At 37.8% G+C, this 20,054-nt stretch overlaps 1 protein-coding gene across 3 annotated transcripts in view; it reads right to left on the minus strand.

The window, feature by feature from the left end:
- The window catches only part of TNPO3 (transportin 3), an 82,125-nt gene that overhangs the window by 34,149 nt on the left and 27,922 nt on the right, over positions 1 to 20,054 (minus strand). For all 3 annotated transcript variants that reach the window (XM_060020861.1, XM_060020862.1, XM_060020863.1), the window contains 7 exons: positions 19,564 to 19,637; positions 17,811 to 17,967; positions 8,052 to 8,195; positions 5,388 to 5,563; positions 4,722 to 4,860; positions 3,146 to 3,292; positions 969 to 1,076 (listed from right to left, as the gene is read on the minus strand). In XM_060020861.1, the coding sequence (XP_059876844.1) occupies positions 969 to 1,076; positions 3,146 to 3,292; positions 4,722 to 4,860; positions 5,388 to 5,563; positions 8,052 to 8,195; positions 17,811 to 17,967; positions 19,564 to 19,637 (945 nt within the window). The remainder of the gene's footprint in view (positions 1 to 968; positions 1,077 to 3,145; positions 3,293 to 4,721; positions 4,861 to 5,387; positions 5,564 to 8,051; positions 8,196 to 17,810; positions 17,968 to 19,563; positions 19,638 to 20,054) is intronic.

Genomic DNA, 20,054 nt, shown 5'->3' on the forward strand with positions numbered 1-20,054 from the left:
CATGAGACTGGTGTCCCACAGTACACATCTTGGACAAGACTAATAATTTATGTAAATTTGTAAATTGAGGTCTGGAGAAGAACAAGTAACTTGTTCAAAGCCGCAGAGCCAGTGAGAGAAGAGTTGAAATCTGAGCACAGGTCATCTGCCTATGATCTGGGGATCTCACTAAATCTGCTAAGAATCCCCAACCCTTTCTAGTTAGATAAAGAAACATACTTTGTTTAATATAAAGAAATATAGTTATAATTTTATGAACACTTTCTAGATCAGATGATGCCCCCAAATACACAAAATGCCTGGATTACCCATCCCCCCAAATTAGGTTAGTTCAGTATTGCTGACAAAGCATTAAAACTAGTATTTCTGGATTCAGAGCATGATCCAGCAATATGAAAACCACCTGACATTATGCTAATGTTAAGTGATGTGGAATGGTGGTGACTGCAACCTTATGATGTAAAATGTTACTCGCTGATTGTCAGGAAAACCACAGGACTATGATTCTTCTACTCTAGTATAGTCACCTCTGGGATGAAACTGCAAAGGAATCTAACCATAAATGTGAACAAAGGAAATGCCAAATAACTAAGAGTTGCCAGGAGTTGATACATAATTATTAAAGCAGAAAAACTTGTCTATTTTCCTGGCTAGGTCCAAATTCCCTATAAGTATCTTGGGGGCTTTAAGGTTTATCCATGATCTTCCATTTCAACTGAACAAGTGGAACAACTCTCACTAGCAAGATTATAGTGTAAACCATAACTGAACTGTTTACTGCAATTGGCTTGTAAGATACTAAACAAACATAGCTACTATATGCCAGGCAGTGTGCTAGGCACCTGCATATCTACTGTCCCATTTAGCCATCAAGATTGAAGAAAAAGATGGAACACTTAGAGAAGACATAGAAGTTAACACAATTAAAGTGATTGGTAAAACTGCTAAGAATCTCCAAATGGGCTTACCTGAGCAAAACACTCCATAGACCCAATCAAGAAAATCAAGTCCTTCACCAGGTCTGACACCCTCATCCGAAACTCCCCAAAGTCATCAGTCTCCTCAGGAACCCCCTCCTGAAATTTCAAATCAGATAACATTTGTTTTAAACTAAGGCTTTCATTTACTTTATAAAATCAAGAGTAAAAAAGCCATTAAGCAATCCAGTCCCAATGAACAAAAAGATGAATCGCCTAAATCACAAAGACATTTTACTATAGAGGGTATCCCAAACTTTTAGGTGTGTCAAGTCAATACAACCTATCTTCTGCCTTGACTATTAGAAACGCTTCTCTTCTTTTGTGTGTCCCAGCTACATCTTGCCTGCTGTTGGAAAGATCTGGAGTGGTGGGGGTGGGAAGTGACCTAGAAGAGGTGGTAACTTAAGAGTTTATTAGCCTATCTAGATAAGGCCTAGCTTTTTATTACTGAATAAGCCTCTGAAGCTTTACGGTTCAAGATCTACCAAAATCAACCATTATCACAAGAACTAGACACAGAATAGAATATTAGACTTCAAAAAGAATTTTATATAGGTGGACAGATACATAATAAGACATGTATAGTAAAATATTAATGGTAGAATTTAGCTAGTAGGTATACAGATATTCACTATAAAATCATTTTCCCTTTGCTGTATATTTGGAATTTTTCATTAAAAAATACAGAGATCATTTACATTTCATGCTTAAGGTTTTCTTATTCCAACACCCTCCTGTGAGTAAACTAAGGCTTACCAATTGTGAGATGGTTATGGGCACCTATAAGAATCTTGGACCATGGGTATCTGGAAAAAGCCCTTAGTATTACTGACAATTGCGGATTTAGTTCAACCTCCTTGCTTTAAGATGCAAAAATTAAAGTCAAGGAATGAGGAGGAAACAATGGCTGTCTCAGATGAGATAATGAATTATAAAGCACTATACACCTACAAGTGTAAGGAATTACCTGCCAGGGAAATGGTGTCACAGAACTAGCAAAGGGAAGAAACGGATCAAGCAAGCAGAGCCATTTAAACCAGAGCAGCCCGGCTTTTATTTACTTATCAGGCTTCCAAGCAATATGTAGTTGAAGATAAGATTCCTCAGTTTTAAAAAACAAGTAGTGAAAACCACTAAACTAAATCATCACTAAGGTTCTGTGGAAATACAAAATACCATAACTCAAATAACAACATTAACATTAAAATGAATAGACAGTTTTCATGTCAGATTTAATAGTAAGCAATAGGAAAAAAAACCCACTCCAAGTTATAGGTTGAAGGACAGGGATATTCAACCAACCAACCAAAAGAATGAAATAAATGCTACAAAATTTGAAGTGACTAAGCGAAGAATGAGATTGAAGAGTTTTCCAATGGACTGTTTTATAATATTTCTAGTGTATTTTATTCTAAGCAAATAGATTATATTTTATTTTAACTTATAAAATTCGTATAAGTAATATAAAGAAAAATGTGCACATATGTGTCGGGGGGGGGAATCATAAGTTATTTTCCACATCCTTACACAAATATTTCACCTTTGTGTTAGTTTTAATCCAACCACATATTTTATGCTATTAAAAATACATATTATAAAATCTGACATTTTTTCATTTAGCGTACCAACTATTGCTATCTCAAGTTATTATTTTTAACTGCTGCATTATGATCCATCAGAATGCTACATAATAATATACGTAACTCTTTAATATTCTTTTTGGGGGGGGGAGGGGGACCATGCCACACAGCTTGCGGGATCTTAGTTTCCCGATCAGGGACTGAACCTGGGCCGCCAGCAGTGAAAACACCAAGTCCTAACCACTGCACCACCAGGGAATTTCTTCTTCTAATACTCTTGTACGTGGGTTTACCATTTTTTTACTTTTATAGATAATGCTTTGTACATAAAATAGCAATTTTTTTCTTCTGCAGAATTATTTAAGGTGAATTCCCAGAAGAATTACTGGCTCAGCAGGATTGAGTTCTTTTTACATAGACCTAGCACTCTTCATTATACTGGTACTGACTTCTTCAGTGTAAGCTAGAGTGACAGAAAACCCACAGATTCCATTAGCTTTATTCTCTATCTTTTCAGTTCCTTTTCAAGCTAGCATTGAAAACAAGAGGAAATCAAGACTTGATTAAGTAGAGAAGAAAACTTACATGGTCTGGTTCCAGCTGGCAGTGGCGAGCCAAGGCATGAAGCAGCCTTTGAATGTAAGCTTTGAAGATGCCATGAATAACTTCATCATTAGTTTTGTATAAATGCTCCCCTAGTCGGTACCAAAAGTTAAAGGAAATTTCTACTACCTATCAAATTAAAAGAAAGAGAAAAGATGGTTTATTTGAATAAGAAAAGAAGGCAGTTTTATTATTACTAGGGCCAATAGGAAAGAAACACTTTAAAACAATATGAGTGGAACCAGTTAAGAAGCCATCTTTTTTCTAGCAGATTTATTATTATCCTCCCAAATTATCTTTCCATGTTAGGCCCAAAACTCCATTTAGGATGACTGGCTTTACATTCTCTGTCCAGCCCTGGGATAACTTCTCCAACAGTATATTGGATTCTGAATTTAGAGAAACAGATACAGAAATGGAAGTCTCTTTAAAAGTATTTTTTCCTAAATTCTGAAATTATTTCTTTTTTTTTTTTGAGATTAAAACACTTCTCACCAGATAAACCATCTACAAATAACCTGTACAAACCACAGCTCATCTTACATATGGCACTGTTCAGAGGAATGATAATTATTAGGTAGTACAATACTTCTGCCCAAAAATGTTTTAAGTTTCAACAAAATCTAGATATCCTCATGAGATTATGTCAAACAAATACGCATTATCTTTTATATGATCAAAGAAAAAGGACTGAGACTCACAGGACTACTGAGTCCCTCCCTAAGAGGGGCCCTACCATCCTTTCCCATTAATGATCCAAAATGGAGCCATTTAACTAGAGCTAACCCAGCTTGGGAGTTCTTTCTCACTTCTTATACTATTAAGAGGAGATAAAGCTTCTTGAATAAGAGGAGTTTTTTTTTTTTTTAATCTAGCAAACTTAAAAGAGGCAGCATGTCTTAGAAATTTTGGGATGAAGAAGACTCTTTAAATCCTTTCAACGCCATTCTCATTTTCATCCATAATTTGGAGAAAACTTTTGTATGTTAAAACTTGTGGAGGTACAGTTAAGATTTGGTATGTTTTCTTTAGCTATAAAGCTCTAAAGAGTAACTGACGCTAGAGAGGGAGCCTCAGTGGAAAAGTAATAGGCTTTTTTTCTAACAGGTCAGCCCAGCTAACCAAGTAGGAAAATAGAAAGGAATCAAAGCTGAAGCCCAAATACATATTTTTTAAAAAATTCAAAACAGAGGACACTCCCCATCACATTAATTAAAAATAAAACTATAATTTCGGGCTTCCCTGGTGGCGCGGTGGTTGCGAGTCCGCCTGCCAATGCAGGGGACATGGGTTCGTGCCCCGGTCCGGGAAGATCCCACATGCTGCGGAGTGGCTGGGCCCGTGAGCCATGGCCGCTGAGCCTGCACGTCCGGAGCCTGTGCTCTGCAACGGGAGAGGCCGCGGCAGTGAGAGGCCCGTGTACCGCAAAAAAAACAAAAACAAAAACAAAAAACTATAATTTCCCACAAATAAAAAGCTCGACAGGAGAAAATGGAATGCAGATAATATGTGACATACAACTTGGAAAATAATGGCATTAGCATAGAATAAACACTACCTCATATTGAGGGTGTCCTGCACAGATAAGAAGCAGTTCTAGAGTTCGTAGGTCCCCAAGGCCTTGGCCTGGAGTACAAACAATTTTTTCAAGGAAAGTTTCACACAGTTCAGTGAAAATACGGCAGTAATTCAGAACTCTGTAAATGAAAGAGGAATGAGAACATCAAGTCAGAAATCTGGATATTATGCGTTCATACTCACAGACACAGTTAATCAAATAAATAAAAGCAATCCTCAGCCTAAGGGACATGTAGTGATTATTTGCTATGTTGTATCACAATTTCCATAACAAACATCTTTCCTTAAATCACATACTTTTATACATACAAGGAAGTGACTCATAAGTCAGTTAAAATTCTCAATTATTAAAACATCTGAATAAAATTCCCATCAAATCACACTTGATACTTCTCATCCCTAATTCTTAGAGCCTTACCCTTTAAAGTGCAAAAACTTACTACTCTCCATGATCACAACCTCTCCCTCTGCATTTGATTTGCCACTCTTGGTTCAGATGAGAATAGCAGAGCATCTTGAGGATGCAATGTATATATTTACACAGAGTCACGAAGAATCACAAAGGATAGATAAATAATAAAAGGTGACTTAAAAGAACACCAGACTGTATATGAATCCAGGTCTACTGCCTTTAATAATTACTCACTTGTCTAAATCTTCACGTGCCACAGCCATATGATAGGCAGTCTCCAATGTCAGGACTCCTTGAAAAAGTTGCATGGCTAATGGCAAGTTGGTTTCCACATTCTCAATGGCGTACAGAGCTGAGCATACGCAGTCTGAAGCAGCTTCATGTAGGTTGGATGAGGTCTTATCCTGTTGCTAGGAGGTAGCAGGAGTAGGGAAGTAAGAAGTTTGATCATTAAGCTGTAATCCAAGTAACAGGAAACCAATTATAGCCTGTTTCTGAACATGTACTTTAAATACATACAGCCTAATAGTCATGGCCTTCAATGAGACAACATCCATCAATCTTCCTATTTCTGACTATTATTTCCTTATATGCCAAGCAAATCAGCCTTTTTGTACCTCAATCATGGTCATATGACTTCTAAAATTCATATTTTCTTCCATACCAGTCCCTCCAAATGGAATTCCATGTGTTCCCTGCCCTATTTTAGTCTATGGAAATTTTCTCCACCTTTTTTTCTGATATTCAGGTACTATCTAAAATGAAAGGGTCCAACCAAGTATCAACACATCATTGTGCTATTTCAGAATACTAAGGTTAAACAGAGATTTTTAAAGCTTCTGGGGAGGAGAGGAGAAGGTAACTTAGAAAGGAGCAAAAATCAGTTTATCCACCTTCTCATTAGCAATGATGCCTGCCAGTATATGAGAAAGCAAGGTCTTAGAAATTTTGAAGAAAAAGAATAGTGAACCTAGAACTCTATACCTAGCTAAATCATTGATTAAGAATGAAATAAAAACATTTCTCAGGAATGCATGCAAAAACTCAATATTTATTTCTCACATATCCTTCTGAGGAAGGTATTTGAGGTAGGTCAAAAAAAATGGTTAAACCAATCCAGAAGCAGAGTAAAGAGAAGTCCCAGGATGACAGCTGGGGAGCAGATCAAAAGAGCAACTGATACAAATTAGAGAATATTAGAAGGTTCAAGGAGGGAGGCCTCCAGGGTTTCTATTCAGGACAGTACAGTTGAGAGGTTGGATAAATTTAGCGAAGGCATATTGGTCTTCTGTGAATAATAAAAAAAACAAGTACATTTAGAAGCTCTGCGGGGGTGGGAGGGGAGCCGGGGTGGGGGGGCAGGGGGACCTATAAAAGCAGGGCTGGGAAAGCACAAAGACACAAATTATTCATTAGGTTATTCTTAGATTGAGTGGCAGTGAATTAAAAAATATTCACTGTATTAACTATGTTTCAAAAGTTAAATGTTCAAATTTATTCTTTTGTATATACCAAGTATTATTTTTAAAATATTTTTTAAAAAAGAACTATAGGGGAAAAGTTATATAATAAGGTCGTGGTCCAAGCATAAAGCAAACTAAAATATTTAGTTTTATGTGGCATGACTTCGAACCACTGAAAAAAATGTAAGAACGAGAATACATTTGACCCTGACTCTAGAAACACTCTTAAGTAACAGAGGACCTAACACTGGATCAGTAGAGAAGACAATATAACCCTAGCACACTACTTAGCTTGTTCCTTACCCCAATCTCAGTTCCCAAGAGTCACCACTGTTTTAAGTTTGAAGTGTGTTCTACACTGTCCTCCATTCATACGTAAACTTATTTACACACTTTTTAAACAAAAGTGGGAGCTGAATTTTTTAATACTGACTACTCTTCACACAACTTGGTGAGATGAGAATCAAAATTACCATTATTGAGGTATGGCATCAATAGACATGGAGACAAAGACAATGATAAGCAAAACAATTATTAGCATCCTAAGTTTCCTGAATTTTAGCTTCTGATCCAAGAATGACAGCAGAAATACACGAACAACATTACAATACCAAAAATGTCTCCTTGAAGAATGCGTTTTCCTTTTCTTTCTTTAATTCACAGTGATATCAATCTAGTATCATGCTAAATCTTCTAAATTATAGTGCACCAGCACACAACCAGTATGGAAACACAGAGTTTCCATACTAATAAGTGTTCATGGAAGGAAAACCATCAGGGAGAAAGAGACAAAGTCACACCCACCTCCAAAGACCTGTTTAACATTTGTGCTTGAGGTATTGCTGTTTCTTGTTCTAAAAACTAGTCTTATTCTAAGCACTCATTTACTCTTTGTCTACCAAGACAGAGGAATGTATTACTAGGCAATGTTACTTTTAAAGTTTAAGGAACAAATGCACAAGTATATAGAAATACATTACTTCAGATCTCAAAAACCCAAAATTCATCCTATACATACCCTGATGTTTAAGTAAACTACCTCGATTACAAAGATAATATTCTGATTTGTAATTGTCTCAAACACCCAATGGCCATTATTAGAAACACACAACTTAATACTTTTAAAATAAGAAAAAGAGACCAATGGTTTTTTTGTTACTTGAATTTTAATATGTAAATCATTGTTCTATACATAATCTACATATAAGACTGCTTTCCTCTTAAACCTAACTACATTTTATTCTGAGCACTAAAACTAATATCTTAATTTGGTACTTGGCAACAAGGAAGGGACAGTGTTGCTTTCTTACCATACACTTTCCACTCACTCCACAAAACTCTGAAAACACTCTTATATCCCAGAAGGGCAGTTACCCTAAGTGACTATGTGCCAGAAACAAACAAAAACCATGTCATAAACAAAGCCATTACTTACCAAAACCTCAAAAAGGAGTGCTAGTAACTTATTGTTAGCCATGAAGTTACTGTCCAAAACTCCTAAGTTAAACCAACTTCCCAAACAGCGAAAGACCTTCATAAGCATTTTCTCATCTGTTCCTGCTTTTTCTACACAAGTCATCTGAAAAGAAGAAAAAAAAAAAAGTTACAACAAATAATGTCAATCTTTATATTTAAATATTATTACAATCATCTTATAGGTGTAATGATGAGAAGGATAAAAATAACAGCTAACAGTAAAAAGTGCTTTTTAATTGCCAGACACTGTCTCATCACTCTTTTTTTTTTTTAAATAAACTAATTTTATTTATTTATTTTTGGCTGCGTTGGGTCTTCGTTGCTGTGTGCTGGCTTTCTCTAGTTGTGGCAAGCGGGATCTACTCTTTGTTGTGGTGCACAGCCTTCTCATTGCAGTGGCTTCTCTTGTGGCAGAGCACAGGCTCTAGGTGCGTGGGCTTCACTAGTTGTGGCACGTGGACTCAGCAGTTGCGGCTCACAGCTCTAGAGCAGAGGCTCAGCAGTTGTGGCACATGGGCTTAGTTGCTCCGTGGCATATGGGATCTTCCCAGACCAGGGCTCAAATCCGTGCCCCCTGCACTGGCAGGCGGATCCTTAACCACTGCGCCACCAGGGAAGCCCTGTCTCATCACTCTTAATTCACTTAATCCCCACTAAAACTGTATAGGTATGTACTATTGTTATCTCCACTCTCTCAACTGGGAAGCTGAGGTACAGAGAGGTTATAGACTGGTTCAAAGATAGATATGTTTCAGAAACAATTATCAGTATATTTCTTAGATCCAACTTCTGCATTAATGTAATCTTATCAACAGAATTGTCTTTAAAGTAATACTCATCATCTCAGCCATGAAAAAGAATGAAATTTGTCATGTGAAACAACCATGGATGGACCTGGAGAGGGTATTATGCTTAGTGAAATAGGAAAGAAAAATATTGTATGTTATCACTTATACGTGGAATCTAAAAAATGAAACAAACAAATGAATATAACAAAACAAACAGACTCATAGATACAGAGAACAAAGTAGTGGTTACCAGTGGGGAGAGGGGAAGAGGAGAAGGGGGAAGATAGGGGTAGGGGATTAAGAGGTACAAACTACTATGTATAAAATAAATATGCAATAAGCATATAGCATACAGCACAGGGAATATGGTCAATATTTTACAATAACTTTAAATGGAGTATAATCTATAAAAATTCTGAATCACTATGTTGTACACTTGAAACTAATATTGTAAATCAATTATACCTCAATAAAAATTAATAAAATAAATAACACATCTATACACTCGATTTTATAGAGTAGAAATAAGCTAGTTGTACTATTGTATATTGCTTCATGAAAAGTTGGTATTTCAAGCTTCAGCACTGGAATACTCTAGCAAATATACCATCCACAGAAAGTGATATTACTATAAATATGATAGTTTATAAAAGATAAAATGAAAAGTCAGACTAAAACTCACCATTGTTTCTCTTTGTAAACTGTTTTTGTGATGTATACTTTTTCCAAAGTAAGGTGTAATGCAACTTTTTCTGGATAAAGAATGTTTAAAAATAGGGACTTCCCTGGTGGTGCAGTGGTTGAGAATCTGCCTGCCAATGCAGGGGACATGGGTTTGATCCCTGGTCCAGGAAGATCCCACATGTTGCAGAGCAACTAAGCCCATCCGCCACAACTACTGAGCCTGCGAGCCACAACTACTGAGCCCGTGTGCCACAACTACTGAAGCCCGTGCGCCTAGAGCCCATGCTCTGCAACAAGGGAAGCCACCGCAATGAGAAACCTACGCACCTCAACGAAGAGTAGCCCCCGCTCGCTGCAACTAGAGAAAGTCTGTGCACAGCAATGAAGACCCCACACAGCCATAAATAAATAAATTTTTTTTAAAAAAAGAATGTTTAAAAATAACTTTTGCAGGCAATGGATTAGAAATATCATAACTGCCATGGCATTTAGAATGCATGGGGGGGGGTGGTAGTGGTATGTAATCCCATAATGATCTAAATGCTGACAATTATACTTCCAAGTAGCCATGTTCCCCCTATGTTTGCAGTATCAGGCAATAATAATTACATACTTATTAATTAGTGTGAATTACACTGAACTGAAATGAATGAAGAAAAGATTCAAGTAAGTGAATGGCAACCACATACCCACATCCACACCAACAAACACACACACCTAAATCTTTGAAGCTCTTGCTATAAACTCATGACACAATCCCTTGGCCTTTATGCTTCCTGAATGACATTTCAATTTTAATAAGGTGTGATGTTTACAAACGGAAGGACTTGATTATACATTCTAACTACTGACTCAAATTTAAGACAGAATTTTGGAAAAACCCTACATCTAAAACTAGCTGCTCTGAAGAGAAGAAATTCTATTAATTAAATCAAACACTCACCACAAAGCTTCAGAACTAAGAGATGCCTTCAGTTTCTCTTTGAGAACTGTATTATTAAAGACTCTTGTCTCTTACTAAAGTTAAGACCTCAAAAGCTAAAAGATATAATACCAGAAGAGCTCACCAGTAAAAATAGAGCAGAGGTAAAAAATAATAGATCTTGAATTAACGATATGGAGAATAAATGGAGAAAAATATTAGAGGCCAGGCTCAGATTAAGAGCAAGAAGAATAATATTTTTAAAAATTATAAAGTTCAATACAATGTTTAGGAATAAGTCCATTCGAATAGACCTCAAAAGTATAATACTAACAAGAAAATAAGATAGAATAAAACCATTAAAGAGAATGTGGGGGAACTGAATGAAAACGTTCTAAGAAGCTTTTGGTATCTATTACAGCCAAATACCTATTTTTCTTGGTAACTGGACTAATTTCATGCTCTAGGTTCTATAACATGACAAGCTACATGACAGAATTATAGACCTTATTAAGTACCACAAGGATATATTTTTCAGATTTCATGATGATAAATCAAGCTAACACCTGTTGCCAGTTGTGATAAAGTGCTAAGTCAAGTCCAAGTGGCTAACCGCACTTGCCCATCGTGGCAGTAATGATGACTGTAAGGACTACAGTGGCCACTGAATTTTTTTTAGTTCATTTGAGTGCTTACAAAAAATGACAAGCTCGGGTCGGTTAACCCAACTCAAGTCACAGTCTGAGAACTAGACAGCTTCCAGAGCAGCTCCAGATAAAGCTCTTATTTTTTGTAGCTGCAGGGCTGATACTGCTGGAACTCATATACAAAATTTAATTGTGTGGCTTGCTGAATTACAAACAGCAGTCGAATTTATAAGTAAAATTCTGAAACTGACTGGTAAAGAATGGACTCCTGATGCATGGAATGGAGACATCTGGTTGGACCCTAATGAAACTGATAATCCTGAAACCCCAAGTCACTCTTAGTCTACCTTACCAATAAAAGTGGCCTGCCTTCCAGTGTCTGAGACTAGCCTTCCTCAGCTTGAAAGCCCTGTAATAACCCCATCTGAGACAGATGGTTTGAAAGAGGATGCCCAATCTCTTCAATACCTACCACAACCAACCCTTGTACCAATCATAACTAGGGTCAAATCTCACAAGGTTCTAGGGGAACAGGTACATGCAGGAGGAAATAACTTATACACCAGGAGAACTGTAAAACTTTGCTTGTATGTGTCTGAAGAAAGCTGGGAAACATGCAGGAGTGTATTCTAAAGGTGTTAGACCAAGGAAGGCTGAAATATAACATTAGATTGAGCCAAACTCATTGATACAAGTGTATTTCCTTGAGATTCTGGATTTAATGAGTATGGAGCCTCTGGGAAGTACCAATAGTTATATCGTAGTGCAAATACCTAGGATTTTGGAACAAATCTATGCTCTCTTCTGCAGGTAACTATTTTCCTTTTGAGAAGCAGCTTCTGATTTGCTACTGGGCCTTGGTAGGCCTATCCATAGGACACCAATCTCATCAACACCTGAGATTCCCATCATGAACTAAGGATTGTCTGAACTACCTAGCCATAAGGTTGGGCATGCATAGCAGCGATCTGTCATCAAATGGAAATGATATAAGGAGACTGAGTACGGGAAGGTTTGGAAGCTACAAAAACGTTGCATGAGTAGGTGGCTCAGATTGCTTTGACACCATCTCTTCTTGCATTGATTCATCCCCTTCAATCCATGCCTGTGGCCTCCTGGGGTGTTCCTTACAAACCAGATAACTGAAGAAGAAAAAATTCAAGCCTGGATTACAGATGGCTCTGCATAATATGCTGGTACCACCTGAAGGTAGACACCTGCAGCATTACAGACCCACTCAGGGGCTTTAGTGAAGGCCAGTGCTGAAGGAAAACCCTCCTAGTGAGCATATCTTCAAGCAATACACATGGCTGTCCACCACGTCTGGAGTGAGAGATGACCAGAAATATGGATCCCCACTTATTCATGGACATTTGTTAATCATTTGGATGGACGATCAGGGATTTGGTAGAAACAGGATTGGAAGATCGGGGACAAGGAAGTCTGAGGAAGACGTATATGAATGATATATTTTTTGAATTTATTTTTTTATACAGGTTTTTATTAGTTATCCATTTTATACATACTATTGTATACATGTCAATCCCAATCTCCCAATTCATCCCACCACCACCACCACCACCCGCCACTTTCCCTGCTTGGTGTCCATACGTTTGTTCTCTACATCCGTGTCTCTATTTCTGCCCTGCAAACCGGTTCATCTGTACCATTCTTCTAGGTTCCACATATATGCGTTATGAATGATATTTAAATGGGCACAGCCTGTGACGATATATCTGTCCTATGTGAATACCCACCAAAGGGCATCCACTATGAAGGAATCTCCCAATGATAGATGGACCAAATGACAAACTATGTCAGCCTTCTTCCCTAGCCACCCAGTGCTTGGTCGATGGGCGCATAAACAAAGGAGCCATAGTAGCAGGGATAGAGGCTAAACATGGAGTTAACATGGATTTCCACCTACCAAGGTTTAACTGGTAAACACTACTGATGAGTGTCAAACCTATCAACAGCAGAGACCAACACTGAGTCCCCAGTGGCACCATTCCCCATGGGGACCACGTTCATTGATTATACTGGACTCCCATCATGGAGGAAGCAGAGATTTGTCTAGAGGATTAGACCCATATTCTGGATATAGAGTTGTCTTCTCTGCTTGTAATGTTTCTGTCAGCACTATCATTCATGGACTCACAGAATACCACATGCAACCATCATGGTATCATAGCTAATCAAGAAACTCATGTCAGAGTAAAGGAAGTACAGCAACTTTGAGCTCTACTGGTTTGGAGATCTTGGTCCCAAAGAAGGAATACTTCTATCAAGAAACACAAAAATAATTCCAGTGAATTGGAACATAAGACTACCACCTGGACAATTTGGGCTTCTTATGCCACTGAACCAACAGGAACTTTACAGGCTGGAGTGACAGATCCCAATTACCAAGGAAAAATTGTGTTGCTTCTATATAATCAAAGCAAGGAGCTCTAGGTCTGTAACCCAGAGGATTTTCTAGGGAGCCTCTTAGTACTTCCATGCCCAAAAAGTTAATGGAAAACTACAGAAGCAACAATCCACAAAGGCAGGATGATGCTCAGACTCTTGGGGAATGAAGGCTTGGGTCACTTCACAGAGTAAAGAACCCCAAGCAGCTGAGCTTCTGGCTAGGGCAGGTGTCTTAGTCCATTCAGGCTGCTATTAACAGAATAACACAGAATAGGTGGCCTATAAACAATAGAAATCTTTCTCACAGTTCTGAAGACTGGAAGACCAAGATCAAGGTACCAGTGTCTGGTGAGGACCTGCTTCTTGGTTCACAAACAACTGTCTTTTTACTGTGTCTTCACATGGCATAAAGGAGAAGGGAGTTCTCTGGGGCCTCTTTTATATGGGCACTAATCCCATTCATGACAGCTCCACTGTCATGACCTAATCACCTCCCAAAGGTCACATCTCCAATACCATCACCTTGGGGACTTGTTTTCAACATATGAATTTCCTGGGGCGGGGGGTTGGACACACAAATATTCAGCCTATAGCAGCAGAGAAAAAATAAAATGAGTTGTGGAAGAAGAAAGCCATCGATACCAATTATAGCCTTGTTAATCAATATATATGTAAGGGCCGTAGTAGCTCTGCATATTTCCTATTTGCTTGTTACACCACTGTACTGGAGTTTAAATGTATGTAAAAGAATACATATGGAGGGCTTCCCTGGTGGCGCAGTGGTTAAGAATCCGCCTCCCAGTGCAGGGGGACACGGGTTTGAGCTCTGGTCTGGGAAGATCCCACGTGCCGTGGAGCAACTAAGCCTGTGTACCACAACTACTGAGCCCGCGTGCCACAACTACTGAAGCCCGTGCTCCTAGAGCCCGTGCCCCACAACAAGAGAAGCCACTGCAATGAGAGGCCCACACACCACAACGAAGAATAGCCCTCATTCGCTGCAACTAAAGAAAGCCTGCGTGCAGCAATGAAGACCCAACGCAGCCAAAAGCAAATAAATTAATAATAAATAAATTAAAAAAAAAAAAAAAAAGAATGTGCAGCTTCTTCAGCCCCAGACTCCTAGCTCCTCTGGTGCCAGCTCTTGCAGTGCACTGACCAGCAGTTTCTCCAGCAGCGCCCTCCCTCACCCCCAACAGTTTTATAGCAAAGTGCTTCTGGCTCCTAAGAAATGTGCAACTTCTTCTCCAACACCAGATTCAGTGCACTTAAATTCTCCAGTGCCTACAGCACACAGTAGCCAGCAGCTTCCCCTGGCACTCCCACGCCCAGGTGATTTTGTGGCAGAATGCCTCTGGTGAGACACCTTCCATAACAACTTTCTTGGGCTTCCTGGAAGGCAGATTTCCAGCAAGCTTGAGAGGACAGATTTTCAGCGGCATGCAGCACCACAATGACTTCTTTACCATAGCTATACCATCACCAACAGGGTCTGAATCTCAGTCCTGGGAGTGGGGTGAACTCTTCCTTCCTTGGAAACTCTATCTCAGCCTTGGCGTTAATGACTGCACCTTGTATCTGTTTTATTTCTATCTTCTTCAGAGTTCTCTTTACCTCTTACTAGACAAGCCCTCATTACTATAGATGCCTGTTATAGTTAAACATTCTTTATATTAAAAAGCCCCAACAGAGCGTCCCTCGTGGTGCAGTGGTTGAGAGTCCGCCTGCCGATGCAGGGGACACGGGTTCGTGCCCCGGTCTGGGAAGATCCCACATGCCGCGAAGCGGCTGGGCCTGTGAGCCATGGCTGCTGAGCCTGCGCGTCCGGAGCCTGTGCTCCATAATGGGAGAGGCCACAACAGTGAGAGGCCCGCGTACCGCAAAAAAAAAAAAAAAAAAAAAAAAAAGCCCCAACAAATTACTAAGTGGTTTCTCTCTCCTGACTGGACCCAAACTGATACTAAAAGGAACTAAGGATTCTAGATCTGGGGCATGAAAGTAACTAGATGAATACTAGTCATCTTTTTCTGTTAGGAAGTAAAGAAGTGCTCCAATAGCCAAAGTTACAACATTTAAAGTATCAGAAGAATAACTTAAGTGGACACCCTGAATCAATGAAAATCCATGGGTCCATAATACAGCATAAAGAGAAAGCCAGGGAAAAAAGTAACATTTAAGGCATCTTTAAAACAAAACCCTTATATTGAAAACAGGAAATTTAAAAGTTAAGATTCATCCTGCCTTTCTAGTGGGTACTCAGAAGAATGCTAATGTATATGTAGAAGGAAAGACAGAGTTAGCAAAACATTATTTTGCAAACCACAATGAAATTATTAAGGCAAGGATTATAAACTAGAATTTAACATTCGTACAAACTGCATTATATTACAAGGGGGGAAACAAACTTTATAAATGGAAGAATCAGACTACCATCATCCTAATCCAGTCAATCCTAGCATCACTAACAGAAGGTCAACCAAAAAGTATAACTTGTGATAAACTGCAGCATGAAGTATCTAACACGTTTTGTGGCCAAAAATGTTTAACCTTTTAAAATTAATCCATCAAGCCTTTCCGTCTTTCTTACCAGGGTTCTGGGAAAGAATTAAGTCCTGCAGAAAATGATCTGAGTGTCTATTTTCTCAGTCATCCTATGGATGGTATACAGGAGAAAATTCATTACAAACAATGGGTGCCTTAGGGCATTTAAGGCTTAATTCTCTTGAGGAATTCCTACTGAGTAGGGCTGCTTTAGATATAACTTCCAATTAGAGGAATTACAGATAATAGAAAAACAAACTAAATGAAACAAAGACAAGGCAACAGAAAATCCAGGAGGTAAGAAGATGCTTTATAAAACTAGTCCAATCTCTTCAACAAATCAGTGTCATTTTGAAAAAGAAGGAGAAGAGGGACTGTGATTAAGTCATAATAATTTGATACAAGATATGGTTCTAGACTGGATACTGATTTGGAAAAATGCTGTAAACGCTATTTTAGGACCAACTCAGGAAATGTGAATATGGTTTAGGTATTTATTAGATGATATAAAAACTTACTGAAATAGAAAGATGAAGCTGGATGACTGGAAAAGCAGGCTGCAGAAGGGTAGGTAGGTAGAGCATATTTTCATTTGGATTTTCAAAATCTGTATATATGTTCACAGAGGATATGTGCTAAAGGATTAATAAATAGTGTGATCCCACGTGGTTTGAATGTAATTTGTTTATCTACATTTTCTATTACACTATTTCTTTAAAATGAATGGTTGATTGAAAAATACATTTAACTTAAAAAAGTTTCCAATGAATTTCTAACACCAAACTGAACACAATTTAAAACAAAATTTTGTTTTTTCAAATAAAAAGTTCTATGATGCTGAAGTACTGAAACACATTCCTGAAAAATAATCTATTATAAACCACACTGTTGAGAAAATTGAGCTGGACAATAAAGACCTAAAAATGAGATGTGAGCTAGATAATCAATTTAATACCATCTAGTAGTTCAGAAATCAGCAAAATTTTTCTATAAAGGACCAGACAGTAAATATTTTAGGCTTTGCAGACCATATGGCCTCTGTGAAAAGTACTCAATTCTGCCGTTTTAGCCCAAAATTATGGACACAGACAACATGTAACTGAATGGGCATGACTGTGTTCTAATAAAACTTTATTTACAAAAATAGGTGACCAGCCCATGGACCATAAATTTACCCACCCTGGTCTAGGGCATTAAAATTTCCACCTAATCAAAAATTAACTCTTTTTTAAAGGATGGTGTAGTATTAGCTAATCTATAATTGTGATATGGCTCAAAGGTCAAGTAAAGTCCTGTACCACCACCCTATCAAAAAATCTCAATTCATCCCTTAGAGAGGATCCTTTCCTTAAGTAAATTTATACACACTTCCCTTAGCACAGTCCTTGATCAAGAGCCTACAGTCAGTGGCATGAAGAAGCAGAAGAGCAAGGGACATGTAATCAGAAGACCTGAGTTCAAACTCTGAATTAGCAGTAGTGTCACTCTAAAGCCTGTTTCTCATTCATAAAATGCAGAGAACACCACCCTCAAAGCATTACTTAGAAGCTCAAAAAGTACAGCTTCTGAAAGTACTTTTTAACTGTAAAGTATTATATAAATGCCACCGTATTATCGTTGTCAAATTTTGCTAAGAAAGCTATTTTACAATAGTGTAATTGAATTACTAAATAACCACCAAGGCTTTTTGCCCCTAGGCAGCAACTCAGTATTTCAAACATACTCACCAATAGAGATACCACTGTACTAGAATAGAAGGCCAAATCTTCTATAATTTCTGTGCGCCGGTTAGCTCCAATTCGTAAGGAACGACTATGTACTTCTTCAGGTAACACTGTAAGGATCTCCAGCAGAAAAGGCAGAGAAGTTACATCATTGCTATATCTAGGAAAGAAAAGAGGAGAGATATAAGTTATTCAGAATGTGCACCACACTCACAATCACAGCCCCACACAATCACATAAGATAACAACAGCCATCAGAACAACCACAACAACAAAAGTAGAATTCTCACTACTGTTAAAGGGGAGAAAAATAGATATACTTTCTTGGAAAGATATATAGAAATCAAAATTTCAACTTGCATAATAATCTTTGACCCAGCAATTCCACTTCCAGAAATTTATCTGTCAGAAAAATCTCACATACACATGTATATGCACAAGTATTTTTTTATAATAGCAAAAATACTGGAAAAATATAAAGGTCCTCCATAATTAGACAGGATAAAAAAGGTTACAGATATCATACAATGGAACATATACAACCATTATAACAAGTACCTATGTCATAACGTGAGATGTCCACAACATATTAAGCAAAAAAAAGGATATGAACATATTTTTACATACAATTGAAAAAAATACATGTGTGTGCATATTAATATATACGCACTTATTTATTTTAAAAGGCTTAAAGGGGGCTTCCCCGGTGGCGCAGTGGTTGAGAGTCCGTCTGCCGATGCAGGGGACACGGGTTTGTGCCCCGGTCCGGGAAGATCCCACATGCTGCGGAGCGGCTGGGCCCGTGAGCCATGGCCGCTGAGCCTGCACGTCCGGAGCCTGTGCTCCACAACGGGAGAGGCCACAACAGTGAGAGGCCCGTGTACCGCAAAAAAATAAAAAATTAAAAAATAAATAAAATAAAATAAAATAAAATGCTTAAAGGGAAGTCTAGAGGGCTATATAGTCAATCACCAATAGTGGTTACTTATAAAATACAGGAATAGGAAGAGGGGAAGGTATTTACTTTTTAATTTGAAAGCTTCCATACTGCTAAAATTTTTTCAGAGTATATATTAATATTATTAATAAAAAGTTTCTTAAAACAAAAAATAAATTATCCACGTAAAGGTTTTAATGACACACTATAGTTGGTGGTAAAAAGGACATCCACTTTGCTTAAAAATAATTTCCTAACCAAATGCCAAAATGCAAGCAAATATCAAGATTATCTTGCCAAGACCATGAGGAAATACTTTACTCAAAGCAGCAAGCTCCATGTATTTAAAAATAATACTGTCCCTTTTATAGGCATGAAATAAACCCCAATTGGTAAGAATGTATACTCATAACAACTTTCAATTTAATATAATCTTAAACATTCTGACAATGTTTTTATAAAAACCACTGATATGACAGTGGGAGTGATCCACAAGGCAATGAAATACGTTGTTGTAGTTAATTCAAGAAGCGTGTGTGTGTGCGTGTAAACTATGAAGTTCTTTTAAGTCGTTGTAGTTAATTCAAGAAGCGCATGTATGTGTGTGTGTGTAAACTATGAAATTCTTTTAGGTCCCACATGACATATTTCTGTAGTATTTAAATTTTAAATGATTTTCTTTTAATCTAACAAAGGTTAATAAATAATTCTACGTTAAGAGTTTGGGGGGAATAGGCCAAATGTCTAGCTATTGCTAACAGATTTCTCTGTGTTAGGTTAATGGTAAACGCTAGCATATAGTCAATACAAGTTACTTACTTTTCTACCAATGTTTGTACACATCCCTTCCAGGAAGGCATCTGTAGAGCAAGGTCTGCTATTGCTAAAGCCAGCTGAGTAAAAAGAGATTAAATAAATGAATAGACAGATGAACAGAAATAGAGTTAGCATCAATATTAACTGGAAAGCAAAGAAACTAAATTTCTTCCAAACAATATGACAGCTAAAACTGTGACACCACCCTCCTTCTCACTCCCACAGCTACGTATCATGTAAATTCTTCTGGGTTAACTACAAATTGCTGGGATTTAAAAGTTAACCTTTAAAAATGAAAAACCAAACCAAAAAAATAACAAAAAAAGTCAGAAAGAACAGACTATAGATTTTCCTCAGAATATATCAATACTTACTTTTATTTGGCAATACCACAGAACTTCATGGACATATAAATTATACTCTGCCAAAAAGCCAAAGCTACTGACAAAGTCAGCCCTTTGACTCACTCCTCAAGTAATGGATTGCCATTTCCC

Source organism: Delphinus delphis, chromosome 9 (assembly GCF_949987515.2).
Source record: "Delphinus delphis chromosome 9, mDelDel1.2, whole genome shotgun sequence".
Taxonomy (NCBI): Eukaryota; Metazoa; Chordata; class Mammalia; order Artiodactyla; family Delphinidae; genus Delphinus; species Delphinus delphis.